General features: G+C 36.2%; 1 protein-coding gene across 1 annotated transcript; it reads right to left on the reverse strand.

The window, feature by feature from the left end:
• Window positions 1-1873: 1873 nt before the first annotated feature.
• Window positions 1874-12435, reverse strand: CDC16 (cell division cycle 16; the record flags this gene model as incomplete). The annotated part of the gene is made up of 9 exons (XM_010144930.1): window positions 1874-2321; window positions 3355-3445; window positions 4008-4143; window positions 6102-6163; window positions 7424-7487; window positions 8118-8270; window positions 8982-9107; window positions 11335-11408; window positions 12386-12435. Coding segments are annotated over 9 exons (1022 nt in total), but the record flags the coding sequence as incomplete, so codon positions are not given.
• Window positions 12436-12765: the final 330 nt, after the last annotated feature.

Here is a 12765-nt window from a genome sequence, read left to right on the forward strand (position 1 = left end):
GTTCAGTAATGCACAGACATGTGGAAAATAGCCAATACCCCAGATTCAAACTACGCATGTGGCCTGCATTGATAAGATGAAGTCTCCCAGATCCAGATGGGGATTCACAAGAGCACTATCAGGAAAAGAGCCAGAGAACAGAGAAATCATCCGTCACTGCAACAAAGCCTGTTTGAGCAGTGCAGCAAGAAAGCAAAGTGGCAAAACAAAGGAAAATTAGCATTTTGATTCACTAGCAGCTATCTCAGGTTGGCTAATGAGAATCCTTGGATAAATTAAGGCCTTCTCACCTAGCCGTTTCTTCCAAGTAGCGGTCTCTACTAACTTAGGATTCAGAGAACTCAATAAGCCATGAAACAGATGTAGCAGGATGAAAAGTAGTAGTTTATAGTTTCCAGTTTATGCAAAACTATACAAAATTACAAAAAAACCCAATTACTTGCAAGTTTACAGAATCAGCCCATCCTTTGATATCCACTCACTGGCAAAATTAAAAGTAAACGCTGTCTGTCTTAAAAGGATCATTAATCAAGATGGACTGCTGGAAAGCAAAAATTTTCAAGGTTTCAACACAGGTATTTGGGTTCATCCCTTGTCTCCTCTTAGTTACAGATAAAGTGCCCAAAAAACGTACAGGAAATATTTTATGAATCACACCAATCAGCCTTGCCCCAATAAAGTGGATGAAAATTCTATCACAATAACCAAAATATACGTTTCATGCTAAAGTATAACTGAAAATACATATTTAAATGTTAACACAAATGTACTGAGATAATCATAGAAATTACATTTTTAGATCAGTGATTTTATTTTGCTGACAAACAAAAATAATTTTTGTATTTCATGAAAAATCATTGTCTTACAGAAAAATTGCTAGTTCTTCAGTTCTGAAGTACCTCACACTGAAGTCTGGACTGATAAACTTCAGGAAATCTATTCTAAAAACTGAATGTCAAAAATGAGCTGGAAGTCACAAAAGAAAATATTACGACAGCTTGTAGCATTAGGGTTTTAGTTTTAAGCCCCAGACAGTGACATACACGGAAGAGATGAGAAGGGAAGGGAAAAATTTACACAAAATACGTTCAACATTCATGCTAAGAAGGCAAACAGACCTGTCCTCTTTAATGGATGGACTAATCACTGCGTATGTTCAGAGGCATACGCTTTATTTCTTCATTTTTCAGTGAAATGAACTTCTCTTCATTTTTCAGAAGTTTAAAAACACCACACTTTAGAGACTTGTAAAAACTCTGTGTGTGTATTATTCAGTTAGTCCTTTGTGTTGACAAAACAGCTACGTGTAACGACAATGACTGTGGTCCCTACTCCAGTACACTGTGGCTTACAACTTTATTATAAAGCTAATTGCAGGTAAGACTGATTTATCTTAGTTTACACCACTCTTGTTTGTCTAGTCAGCTTACCTAAAAATGATCTTTCTGTATTACAATACAGAATAATGATAAAGAACTGAAATCAGTAACTAGGAGAAAGCATAACAAAGTAACATGGCTTTGTCATCAGTTTAATGCATGCCAGATTAGAGTGATATGATGTAAAATGATCAAAATTGCTCCTGAAAGGAATATGTATTTATAAAGTAGTAAGTATAAAACTTAATGGATATTTTGGGGTCTGTTTACTAAGAAAGCCTTTCTCACGGACAGGGTGAAAACTCAGAAGCCACAATAATAACACTATATTAGACTGGCTATTCAATTTAACAACATTGTTAACAGTTCCTCGTTAAGTACTATTTTTAAACTTTCACAGCCTTACTGATGGCAGACACATGGATCAGTAAACAGTTTTTAAAAAAGTGAATTTATTTTTTACTTCATCATGTATGATTAGTTTTCTAGAAATAGTCCGTCCTGTATACTTTTTAATCATCCTTAAAGCAAGCATTATTTCTCTGGTGTTAAGTACAGATTAGTAGTTTTAATTCATATAAAAATAGCAAATTCTTGGAAGTGTAACACCGTAACAAAAATGCTAAAACAAACATATTACACTTACACAAAATGAGCCCTCTACCAGCATTTACGGTCACGTACTATGGTCTGACATCGATGTTTCTAACATCATATCACTTTCATTCATTTCAATCTCAAATGTTTCTTCTAGTAGGCGACTGGTATCCGTACTTTTCCTTTGATGTGATGTCTCTAATGTTACTATGCCACTTTCATCTGGAGTTTGTCTTTCTATGTCGAATTCTCTGAAATCCCAGGGAGGTGAAATTATGTTCTTTAATGTCTTCATCGTGTGCACATCGAAGTCATAACATCTTAATTTGTCTTTGATGTCTGTTCCTAGGAAAACAGCCAAACCATTATTTTACTGCAAGTGAACACTCCCAAGAAACGTATCTCAAAGAAACTACCATCCAGAAACTACTATGATTCTCTGCTTTCAGACCAACAGGGAGCTCTCGCTGCTGAAGTTGAATAGAGCTGTTCTGAAAAAAACAGCGCAGCTTCCTTTTTGAAAAAGCACAGTATAAGAACTACAACTCAGATTCAAAAGTCTGTTATTAGAAGTAATTGCCAATTCCCTTCCCAATTCTCTCAGAGGCATTTTGTCGTTGTTTAAGTTACACACAGCATGGTTTTCATTAATGCATGTAACACAGCTGCATGGTTCTTCCAGATGTGTTAACTGACTACATATGGAGCAAAGCATATTGAGAAGAAACATCTACTTCAATTGTGCAGAAAATCTGCAGGAAAAGCTATAGAGCACACACACAGCTTTTACTGTCCTCAGCCTCATTAAGGTGCTTGACAGGATATCAGCCGTGCTCATTACCAATAAATCACTAAGTTCAGTGAAGCAGAAATATGTTGCTATAAAGTTTTTGGGGGGGAAGAAAGTTTTCATAAAATATTTCAAACTATGGCAATATAATGTATTATTGTTACGAAGCAGTTTTGGTTTTTTTACCATATGTAAAGCTCTGGTTTTGGAGACAGAAGAATTTATCCTGTCTCCACAGAGCAGAGTTCTGACATGGTGGAAATGCCCTGCACATACCTCTCTGCAGCAGTATTATCTGAAATCAAATTATCAGTTTTTCTAACTCTGTATTTCTATTTTATTTTTTCCCACTCCATTTGTTTTCCAAGCTGACATAAATTAATATTGTCTATAAAGGAAACCATCACCACCTTCAATGGCAAAGGTGTTTCCTTTATACTGGTAAGAACTTACTGTCATGATGCTTACAGAAAACAGTGGTCATCTACTTTACAAGTCAACTAGGTAATGGTAGACAGTCTTTCTTGATGTAAGAATAAGACTGCTCTCAAAGGATTCGACTAAGAGTCACATAAGGGAAAGACTTACCAATGTAGGCTTCAGAATCACCAATATACATTTCTATACAATGTCCAAGCATTGTGACTGAAAACGTGTCATCCCTCCTAAGACCAAGGGCCTATAAAAGAAACAGTAAAAAGTATTCAATAGCAGATAAAACCATTTACATCTTAAGTCCACGATGGTTCCAAATTTGTTGTGTTGCTCAACAATGCTATCGGAGCACAGTCTTTATTGTAAAGCAAAACACTGTGCAACCAAAATCATATTGTCATATGAACTGGCTGAAGTAGTACGCAAGCAAAGGACAAAAACAAAACTGGAAAACAGAGAATCATTCACAATTCATGAAGCATACCACATACTGCACTTACTGTAAAATTTCTACTTCACGTCAAAGCTTGGAGGTATTTTAAATCATTTCAGCTGTAAGAGAAGTTTATGTACATAAAATGTATACAACAACTATGACATTCCATTAATTTAAAACAAAGAAGTATCCAAATACTAAGTTTCCCAAAGTGGCCATTTTCTACCTAATCAGTTGAAAACTCAGAACATTTTTTCAAAAAAATTAAAAGTTGGATAAAGTGCTGGTTCTCTGTTCCAAAATCAAACCAGAACCAAACAGTAAATAACAGAGTGTGTGACCAGCGCTTTAGTTAAAGCCAGTTACATACCGTATGAAAATAGTCGATTGCACTTTCAAAATTGCCCATTAGACTATGTATGTAGCCAATGGCAGAGTAAGTAGAAGCATTTTGAGGAATTAGTACTAGAGCCTGGCGGTGGTATTCCAGTGCTTCTTCATATTTCCTGTTAGGGTTAAATACAGAACTTCTATTAGTAAGCTTCAGGGTGAAAGGTGCTTTTATAGTATTTTATTGGTATTTTCTTTGGCTCAGTGGCATGCAGTCCTGCAAGAACTTTAAAATTACTGATTCATATTCTGAACATAACGGAATGCACAAAAGGCTCACAGATATTGGCAGTTTTCTTCCTCAGCGTAACTGAGAAATAATTGTTCTCCTTACATAGCACAACAGCTGCTGACAGCTAGGCCCCATTTGGAGATGATCTTAGCAATCTGATACGGTACATTGCTTCTGATGTTTAATGCTGCTCATTGTAACATCAGCTTGCTTTCTGCAGCTTTCATTTTCCTCCGCAGGGAATCAAAGGAGCAATACGAGGCTAAAACACTCATTGTTCAGAATGAGAAAAGTGCTCTGGGCAGAAATTTCACAACCCTTAAGTGCTACATACACTGGTACTTTTGTCACTTCCATTTTGCTACCGTCTCTGTCACAGAAGAAGATTCACACATAGCCATAATTTCTTTCAAATATCAGCCACTCTTTCTTTGAAAATCATCTACTAATTAGACTGCTTACTGCATTTGTTCTTGTATAAAACAAGGATTAAATGCATATTATGGCATTACTCCGAGAAATTAAATTGTTGCATTTGACATCCTAGTACCAAGCTGTTAAGAGATAGCAATTGTCTATTCAGAATAACTTTTTAATATCTATGGTTATAACAAAATCATGCCAACAGCGACACATGAAGTTGTCAGAAGGCATCAAGTAACAACTGAGGCAGAAAAGTTATGCAACTGTTTGCATGCTGCACAAAATTCTCACATAATTTGAATTTTATTTTCACTCATAGTCTTTACCTGTGCAATTATTATGTCAAAGCATATGTACAGCTGCCTAGATTTGCAACCTGATTTTCTTAAAAGATGCTTTACAAAGATGTAGAAATACATTAGATTGGCTTTCTGAACCTGAATAGATGCAAGTTGCCCTAAGTGTGATGCAAGCAGTTACTAACTTATTGTAGAAATTAAAAAAAGACAAAAGGAATTACAACTGAAACAAGTATTTGGAAAACCTGCAATTATACTCATGAATAGATTCCAGAAGCAGTGCCTTTTGTTTGATCTTGGCAGAAGGGGTAACATCCGTATTTCATAATGACAATGAAGACTAATTGGCATTTCAAGCACAAATCAGTTACTACCAAAGCAGACGTACAACTTGTATCTACCATAATTACATTTTCATTAGCAGCTCTGGGACGAAAATTACAGTGTAAACCAATCGGACAATTAATACCATGACACTAAAAAAAAAAAACCAGTACGGATTAAACAGAAAACACTGGTCAAAATCAGATTAAGGTAATTAATGAGAAAACATTTCTGTGTGTTAAAACTGTTAAGGCTTGCCTGTGTACTTTGTACATTCTCTTTACCTTCCTAGAACAGAAATATGAAATGAAATATGAATTACTTCTGTTCTCAAAAACCATAAAGTAATATTTTATTGCTGCATTAATGTCACTGAATATTTCACTTCAATAAAAAAAGTCATAAGCACTGATCCAAGCAGTTAATCAGCACAAAACCACCTTTATGTTAATTAAATCCGTGAACATATCCAAGCGTGTCAGGACTGGGACAGCAGCCAGTTAGAATTCAGATCCATACAGGGATCTAGAAGCCTGCAACAAAATTTCTTAATAAAAATCAAGAGCTAAGGAAAGGCTTCTACATTAAGTACTTAAACCTGCATGTAGTAAAACGCATATACGGGGTGATTAACATATTTATGTTTGCAAGCTGATTTAGGGAATCTTTTTCTTAGAAGGTGCTTCTACACTGCTCTCATGTGGTACGTGATCTTGATGTAAATGAGAAGCGGGCCTAAAGAAAACACATTCGTGCAGTATTCCAGATAAATGTTGCTCCAGGAGTCTCTGCTTACTTGAGTTTTCTGCAGACGTGTCCTAAGTTGTTCAGTAAAGGCTCCCACTTATCAACTGTTACCTGCAAAATAATGCAACAATTCAGACAACTGCAGCTTCCCAGATGGTAACTGAATTTGGCCTACTTTAAAAAAAAACACATCTACAAATGAACAAAGCATGAACAAATGCATGAACAAGAAAACTAGGCATTTTCAATTATTTTCAAAACACATATTTAACCTCAAAATACTTACTCAGTAACTGATTTTTCTAATTTTTCCATTCCCCAAGCCCAATTAAATTTCTTTAAATGATCAGTGATATTAAAACTTGGATGCAAAGCAAACAAAATTTGTTTTCTACTTAACTAAAAATCATGTTAAGTCTCTCAGCCCCGGAGCACCGAAGACTCCCCCAAATTAGGTATTTGTAAAATAATCGTAAATACTGAAAGCCTTTTTACTGTCTTCTCCATAGTCTAACTTCATCTGGTCTAAATAAACTACCTCGTTTATGAGGCACAGACAAGCTGAGCCAACAAAAATCCTTAAAACACTTTTTGCTGAAATTAAAAATCAGTTGGATTTGATTGAATTATGAATTCATGATTTATAACAAAGCATCTCTGCAACTCTAGATATTTAGGTGTTCCCCACTCTAATTCTAAATTTCCATTTGTGTGTTTATAGATATGTGGATATTTAGTACTTCTCAATAAACAAGAAAAATGCCACATGTAATAGGCACATGCATAAATTTAAGCCTGATCTACAAAGTTTGTGGCATTCACAAGAACAACAATACAGCTTTAAACTAAACCAGAACAACCTTATTTATATAGTGCTGAGAGTGCAAATTAGCATTTGTGCCATTTGTTTTAGTAAACGTGTGCCTCGACCACAGTGCTTTCTGCTTTACAGAAGCAATTTTATCTTGATAGGAGATGCTTTGTTAAGCGTTTGTTAAGTTATAGTAGCATCAAGTGGTGACCTCATTAACTAAATCTGAGTTAAAAATGGAGAAAACCTATCTTAAAATTGACCAGAAGGCCATCCCAAGGTGGTTCTGCTTTCATTAAGACATCTTGAGTTACTCTAGTACAACATGTTCCTTTAGAAAAGACGACACACAAGTAAAATAAAATGACGCTACCAATAGGTACAAGCTCATTTGTGTGTTCCAGCATTTAAGGAATCAGGGTTGTAATGATTGACTTTTGATTCACAGAAGTGCCCGGACTACGAGCATATTTCCTGACAAACAGTGATTATTTTAATTATTTTCAGGACTTTTGTTAAGCATGTGTATGTTATGTTGTGTATGTTATTAGGAAATTTACCTCATTTCCAATAGCTTTAATTTTTTCCAGTGCATCAAGAAACCACTTTTCTGCAGTTTTCCAGCTAAGAATTGAGGGGGTGGGGGGAAAGAAAAGCAAATTAGTGAAGTGTTTTCATTAGCAGTATAAAAAAACCTGTATTATAGGGAACAGATCTTTGACATTATTTTGTTGTATGAGTGAAATTAGATGTAAAACCCAGTAATTTACATTTGGCTGTATTCTGCATATGCTCCTAGGAGCTAACAAAACAAAAGTTAAAAAATCAGAAGCAAAGAATATTCACTAAATAGTTCTTGTACGTGTAAGAATATATCTGGATAACATATAAGAATATATCTGGAACCTGTTGAGCAGCCAAAATGTTTTGCTGCCCAAAATTTTATAGCCTGTGTGCACTTGCACGTGCAGACAGATGCCTTGTCAAGGCATGCAACTATGCAATGACAGGCACACACAAGATATAATTGATCTCTACATGTTCCTCAAGCATTAAATTCTTTCCTCCTTCAATCTTAAAACAACAAAGAACAATGTAGAAAACAAGGGTTTAGGGTAAACACCATCTAAACTGGAACCAAAAGAAACTTTGTATTCTATAGTTCAATGCAAGTATGGCAGCAGATATACTGGCACATGACACTTCAGAAAAATCTACGTTTAAGGTTTCATTTAATCCTATTCTGCAACTTACTCTCCATTTTGAAATGCAACCACTCCAACTTCATGCATAACAAAAGGATCTTCAGGAGCAATGCTTAAAGCTTGGCTGAAAAACCGTTCAGCTAACTTTGAGTTGTTGGTCAAACCATATTCCAGTCCAATATAGAGCATCGGTAAATGACACCTAAAAAAAAAAACCCACAAAAAAACCAAATGTGCACATCAGGAATGGCACCGCACACTGTAAAGAAATGCCACCTGGTTTTGCATATGTTTATGTACGTTCAAGTAAAAGCTGATTTAAACGGACGACTAACCTAAGGGGCAGTTTAAAAGACTTTACAACTTTGTAGTTATCAGTAAGAATTTGAACTCCAATACAAAACTGTAACCTGCTCTGGTATTACAGATATTTTCTCAGTGCTTAAGTTAGTTCTGAGGGCTTTTTTTCCCCTACTTGCCTTCATACATGTAATTTACAAATAAAGTATGGGAGTAGCTATAATTAAAGGGATTATATTTACCAATAGTTACAATCAAAACCAATAGTTTTGTACGCAATATGACATACTAGTCCACTACTCATTTTACAACCTTCAGCACGAACAGCTGTTTGAGATATGACTGTACAGCAGTTTGACCTGGTACGACAAACGTGATTCATAAATTTCAGAGAACTTTCAGGTAGAACATAGATGACCTAAACAGGAGTCTTGATTTTAGAATTTATAAAATCACAACAGTAATCACAAATATTGCAGATGATGAAATTATTCGGGATTTTTTCTCCTTTCTCCACCAGGTAATTGTTATAAATGTATTTCTACTGTTTAAAGGGATATAGGTCAATTTATGGATTAATTTGAATTTTTCTGAATGTGACATTTTTACATACCCTTTCATGAGCTGTGCAGCTGTGAAGTATGCAGCCATTGCTTGGTCATGTTCACTCTCAACTGCAAATGAATGTCCATAGGCTATCCACGCAGGTCCATAGGTTCTCTCAAGTGTAGTAGCTTTGCTAAAACCAAGAGCAAGTCACAAGCAAACATATCTGAAATTAAATTTCATCTGCTTTAGATGACTACTTACGTAGCAATGCTATGCCACATAGTTAAGTATCTATTAAGATAATCTTCTGTAACGACCAGTGGTAAAAAGAGTTAAAAGTTCAACAAACGATTTAGCACTTGAAAGTATCATACATTTTGAAGAATTCATTGTATTATTTCTGTTGCTGTTCACGGACACGAGCGGGAATTATTTGACACTAGTGAACATAAACAATGACATAACAGACGAATTGGGCAAAATACAGAAAACATTAATAGTGACTCATGTATTACAAAATTCTTGTTATACATTTAAAAATAAATATATTCCAGCAAACGTAAGTTTCACAAGCAAGATCTGAAAACTTAGGTTGAACTGTGTGTCGAAATTTGCCATATAACCATACTGGTCTTAATGAAGACAGGGGTATTTATTTGTCACACCATAGACAGCTGCTGTGCATCAGAGAAGTATACAAAATGTCACTCCTTACAGAACGATGGACTTGACAGGAACGTTAGAAAATCTGTAGGTTATTTTCTCAGTCTGAAGACAAGGGCATTCATAACTAAACAGCTGATGACATATGTGCCCAGCCTTTTCTTAGAAGCTTCTGACATGGAATTCCTACGTTCCATAAGTGACCTATTTTACTGATTAACTATCCTTAAACAGTTCATTCGCCCTAACATTTAATGTAAATCTGGTTTGTCACAGTTAAATTTATTTCTCTTCACAAATCCTAGAGAACAGTTTCTTCTCTGTCTCCTGGGACAAAACTTGACATATTCGAACATTTGCACCTTCTCATCTTCAATCCCTTCAAAAGCTTTACTTATTGGCCACCTTCTCCAAAATGCTCATTAACTCTTGAATTCAATTAAAATGTCTCACATCCATGTTGAGTTCTCTATGTGTTGACTTGTCAACAGTGACAAATTACAATACAGCTTTGTTATTTTATAAAAGATGGCTTACGTTCTATCACAAATGTTGTTTTCCTAATTGGTGATGAGATGTGGTAAGCCCTTTTGCAAGACCTGAAGGATGGAGATAGCTCCCTTCTGGAGCAGCCAGAATGATAATTCCCTCACATGCTACCAGGTGCTCCCAGCTGCGCCTTCTACCCTCTTCAGCATGCTCCAGCATGATGTCCTGTGACTACAAAACAACGATATGGGAGCTTGTGTTTTTATCCATGGTGTCTCCATTTCCTAAAAACTACTGCCTAGCCCACAATTGTCCCTAGCCTTAAGTTTGTACCTTATCACTCTTCTCCAAGAAACCTGAACATCTTGTTACTATTTCACTTTTACTAGACCTATTTTCCTCTTTGCCAGGACTACCCTTAGTTCTGATGGGCTTTCAGTTTGTTTGTTTTTTTGTTGGTCGTCCCACCCCCAGCCCAACCCCAATCCTACAACATTTATAGACCCTTCCTGGCTAGGATGCTTGCAGATTCAGTAAAGATGTTCTTTATTTCACCATCACTCAGGACAGCTTCTTAAAGAATTTTACACTGGTACTTGTCAGGAATTTAAATAATTTACTCATAATAAGCAGGCATTTACACAGTCTAAATTACTAACCCATCTTTTTGTATATTGTCTATAAAGGTCTCAAGAGGAAAAACGAAAGCTTCACAGGTTGATTTAAACCCTCTCAGTTTAAGCTTACAGCACCAAAATAAATGCCCTACTTCACAGCAAAGTCCTGCTCCCCAGTGCTGATAATCAATATGCATACGGAAGACCCACAGGAAAGAGCACTGCCCTGACTGACAACCTGAACAGTCCAAGGCCAAATAAAGATCTAGACAGCCAAATGCCGTAATTTTCTATCTAACTCTTCCCTTTAAGATACAAAACCTGAACCTGGGAGAATGTCCAAGTGTCCTTAAGCTTGATTAAACAGCTGTAGTTATCTTGGCAGCATGAGTGAAAGCAGGGGCCACATGTGCCAGGAAGGCCACATCACAGGGAGGTGACTGCCAAGAGATTCCACTATCTTGTAGTTTTTAAAGCATCTAGATGGATGAGGTCTAAACTGCTATAACAAGAATGGTATCAATGGAAAGGAAAATTATAGTAGTAACCAGTTTTATGAGCTTACAAACAATGATGAATATTACATATTTATTTAGCAAGTGAGCAGTGGATTCACTAAGGAAAACTGGGGGGGAAGAAAAAAATTACCTGAGATATCTTCTGGCATGTTCATTTTTGTGGCCAACCATGAGATAGTAGCATCCTACTGCAAACCACGACACCTACAAATTAAAATCGAAACAGAACATTATTAGATATATCACACTGATTTTAGTGAAACATTACAATAGGTGATGCAAAACAGAGGAACGGATTTTAATGAGAGAAGTTAGGAACATTTTCACTGAAATCGTACAATCATCTGGTTGGAAGAGACCTTTAAGATCACCAAGTGCAGCCATTCACCCTGCACTGCCAGGATCCCTAAACCATGTCCCTCAGCACCACATCTACATGTCCTTTAAACACTGCCAGGGATGGGGACTCCACCACCTCCCTGGGCAGCCTGGTCCAATGCTTCACAACCCTTTCGCTGAAGAAATTTTTCCTAATACCCAACATGAACCTTCCTGGCGCAACTTGAGGCCGTTTCCTCTAGTTGTGTTACTTGTCACATGGGACAAGAGTCCAACCCTCACTACAGCCTCCTACACCACTCACCACAACAGTCCACTTTTAAAATCATTTGATATTACAGACAGGCTAGAACTGCTGGCACATACATCTCTGGGTTTGTTCACCTCAGCTGCATGAAGAGAGAGCTAAGTGGAAAGCTTACTCCTGTCCTCAATTATTTGATGGTAGGGAATACAGAAGACTGAGCCAGACTCTTTTCAGAGGTGCAGTGATAGGATGAGAAGCAATGGATACAAGTTGCAACGTGGGAAATTGAGACTGAGTAAAAGGAAAACAATTTTCACTATGAAGGTGATCAAACATTGGAAAAGGTTGCCCAGAGAGGCGTATACATTTATTTCTGTAGCATTTGTTTTTAATTATTATTTAAAGTGAATACCCCGTATTACTTTGTTTTGAAAAAGGAACCTTGGTATAAGAAAATAAAAAGAGCAAATAATTTTTACTAGCTCCATCCACACACAGATTTTGAATTGTTGCTCGAACTGACTATTAGATCGCAAGTTTTATGTGCTTTCACCTAGAAAAAACTACCTGGTAATGAAGGCTTAGAAAAACTTACGGGATTATTTGGGTACAAGTCCACCAGTTTGTGAGAAAGATAGAAAAGCTCTACACAGTGAAAAGAAACAAGAAAAGTAAATTAAAATGTGCTAAAACATTGGGGTATTTTCAAGCCCTTTAGCTCTCTATGCAAAATATTCAGAACATCTAATGTTATTAATGCACAAGTGAACAAAAACGTTTTCTGTTTAGTGGTAAGGCTTCGAACTTTCTCAAAACTTCCTCTTTCTCTTTACAATTAGCTTAAAAACCCAAAACCCTTAAGTCTTCACAGCACATAAATAAGCAGCTATACGTCCTGCCCCTTAAGAATAATGCAACAACTTAGGTCATTAATGTTCATTAAAATAATCATATATTTACTCATATATTTTATAA

This window comes from Buceros rhinoceros, unplaced genomic scaffold (assembly GCF_000710305.1).
Source record: "Buceros rhinoceros silvestris isolate BGI_N320 unplaced genomic scaffold, ASM71030v1 scaffold9101, whole genome shotgun sequence".
Lineage (NCBI taxonomy): Eukaryota > Metazoa > Chordata > Aves > Bucerotiformes > Bucerotidae > Buceros > Buceros rhinoceros.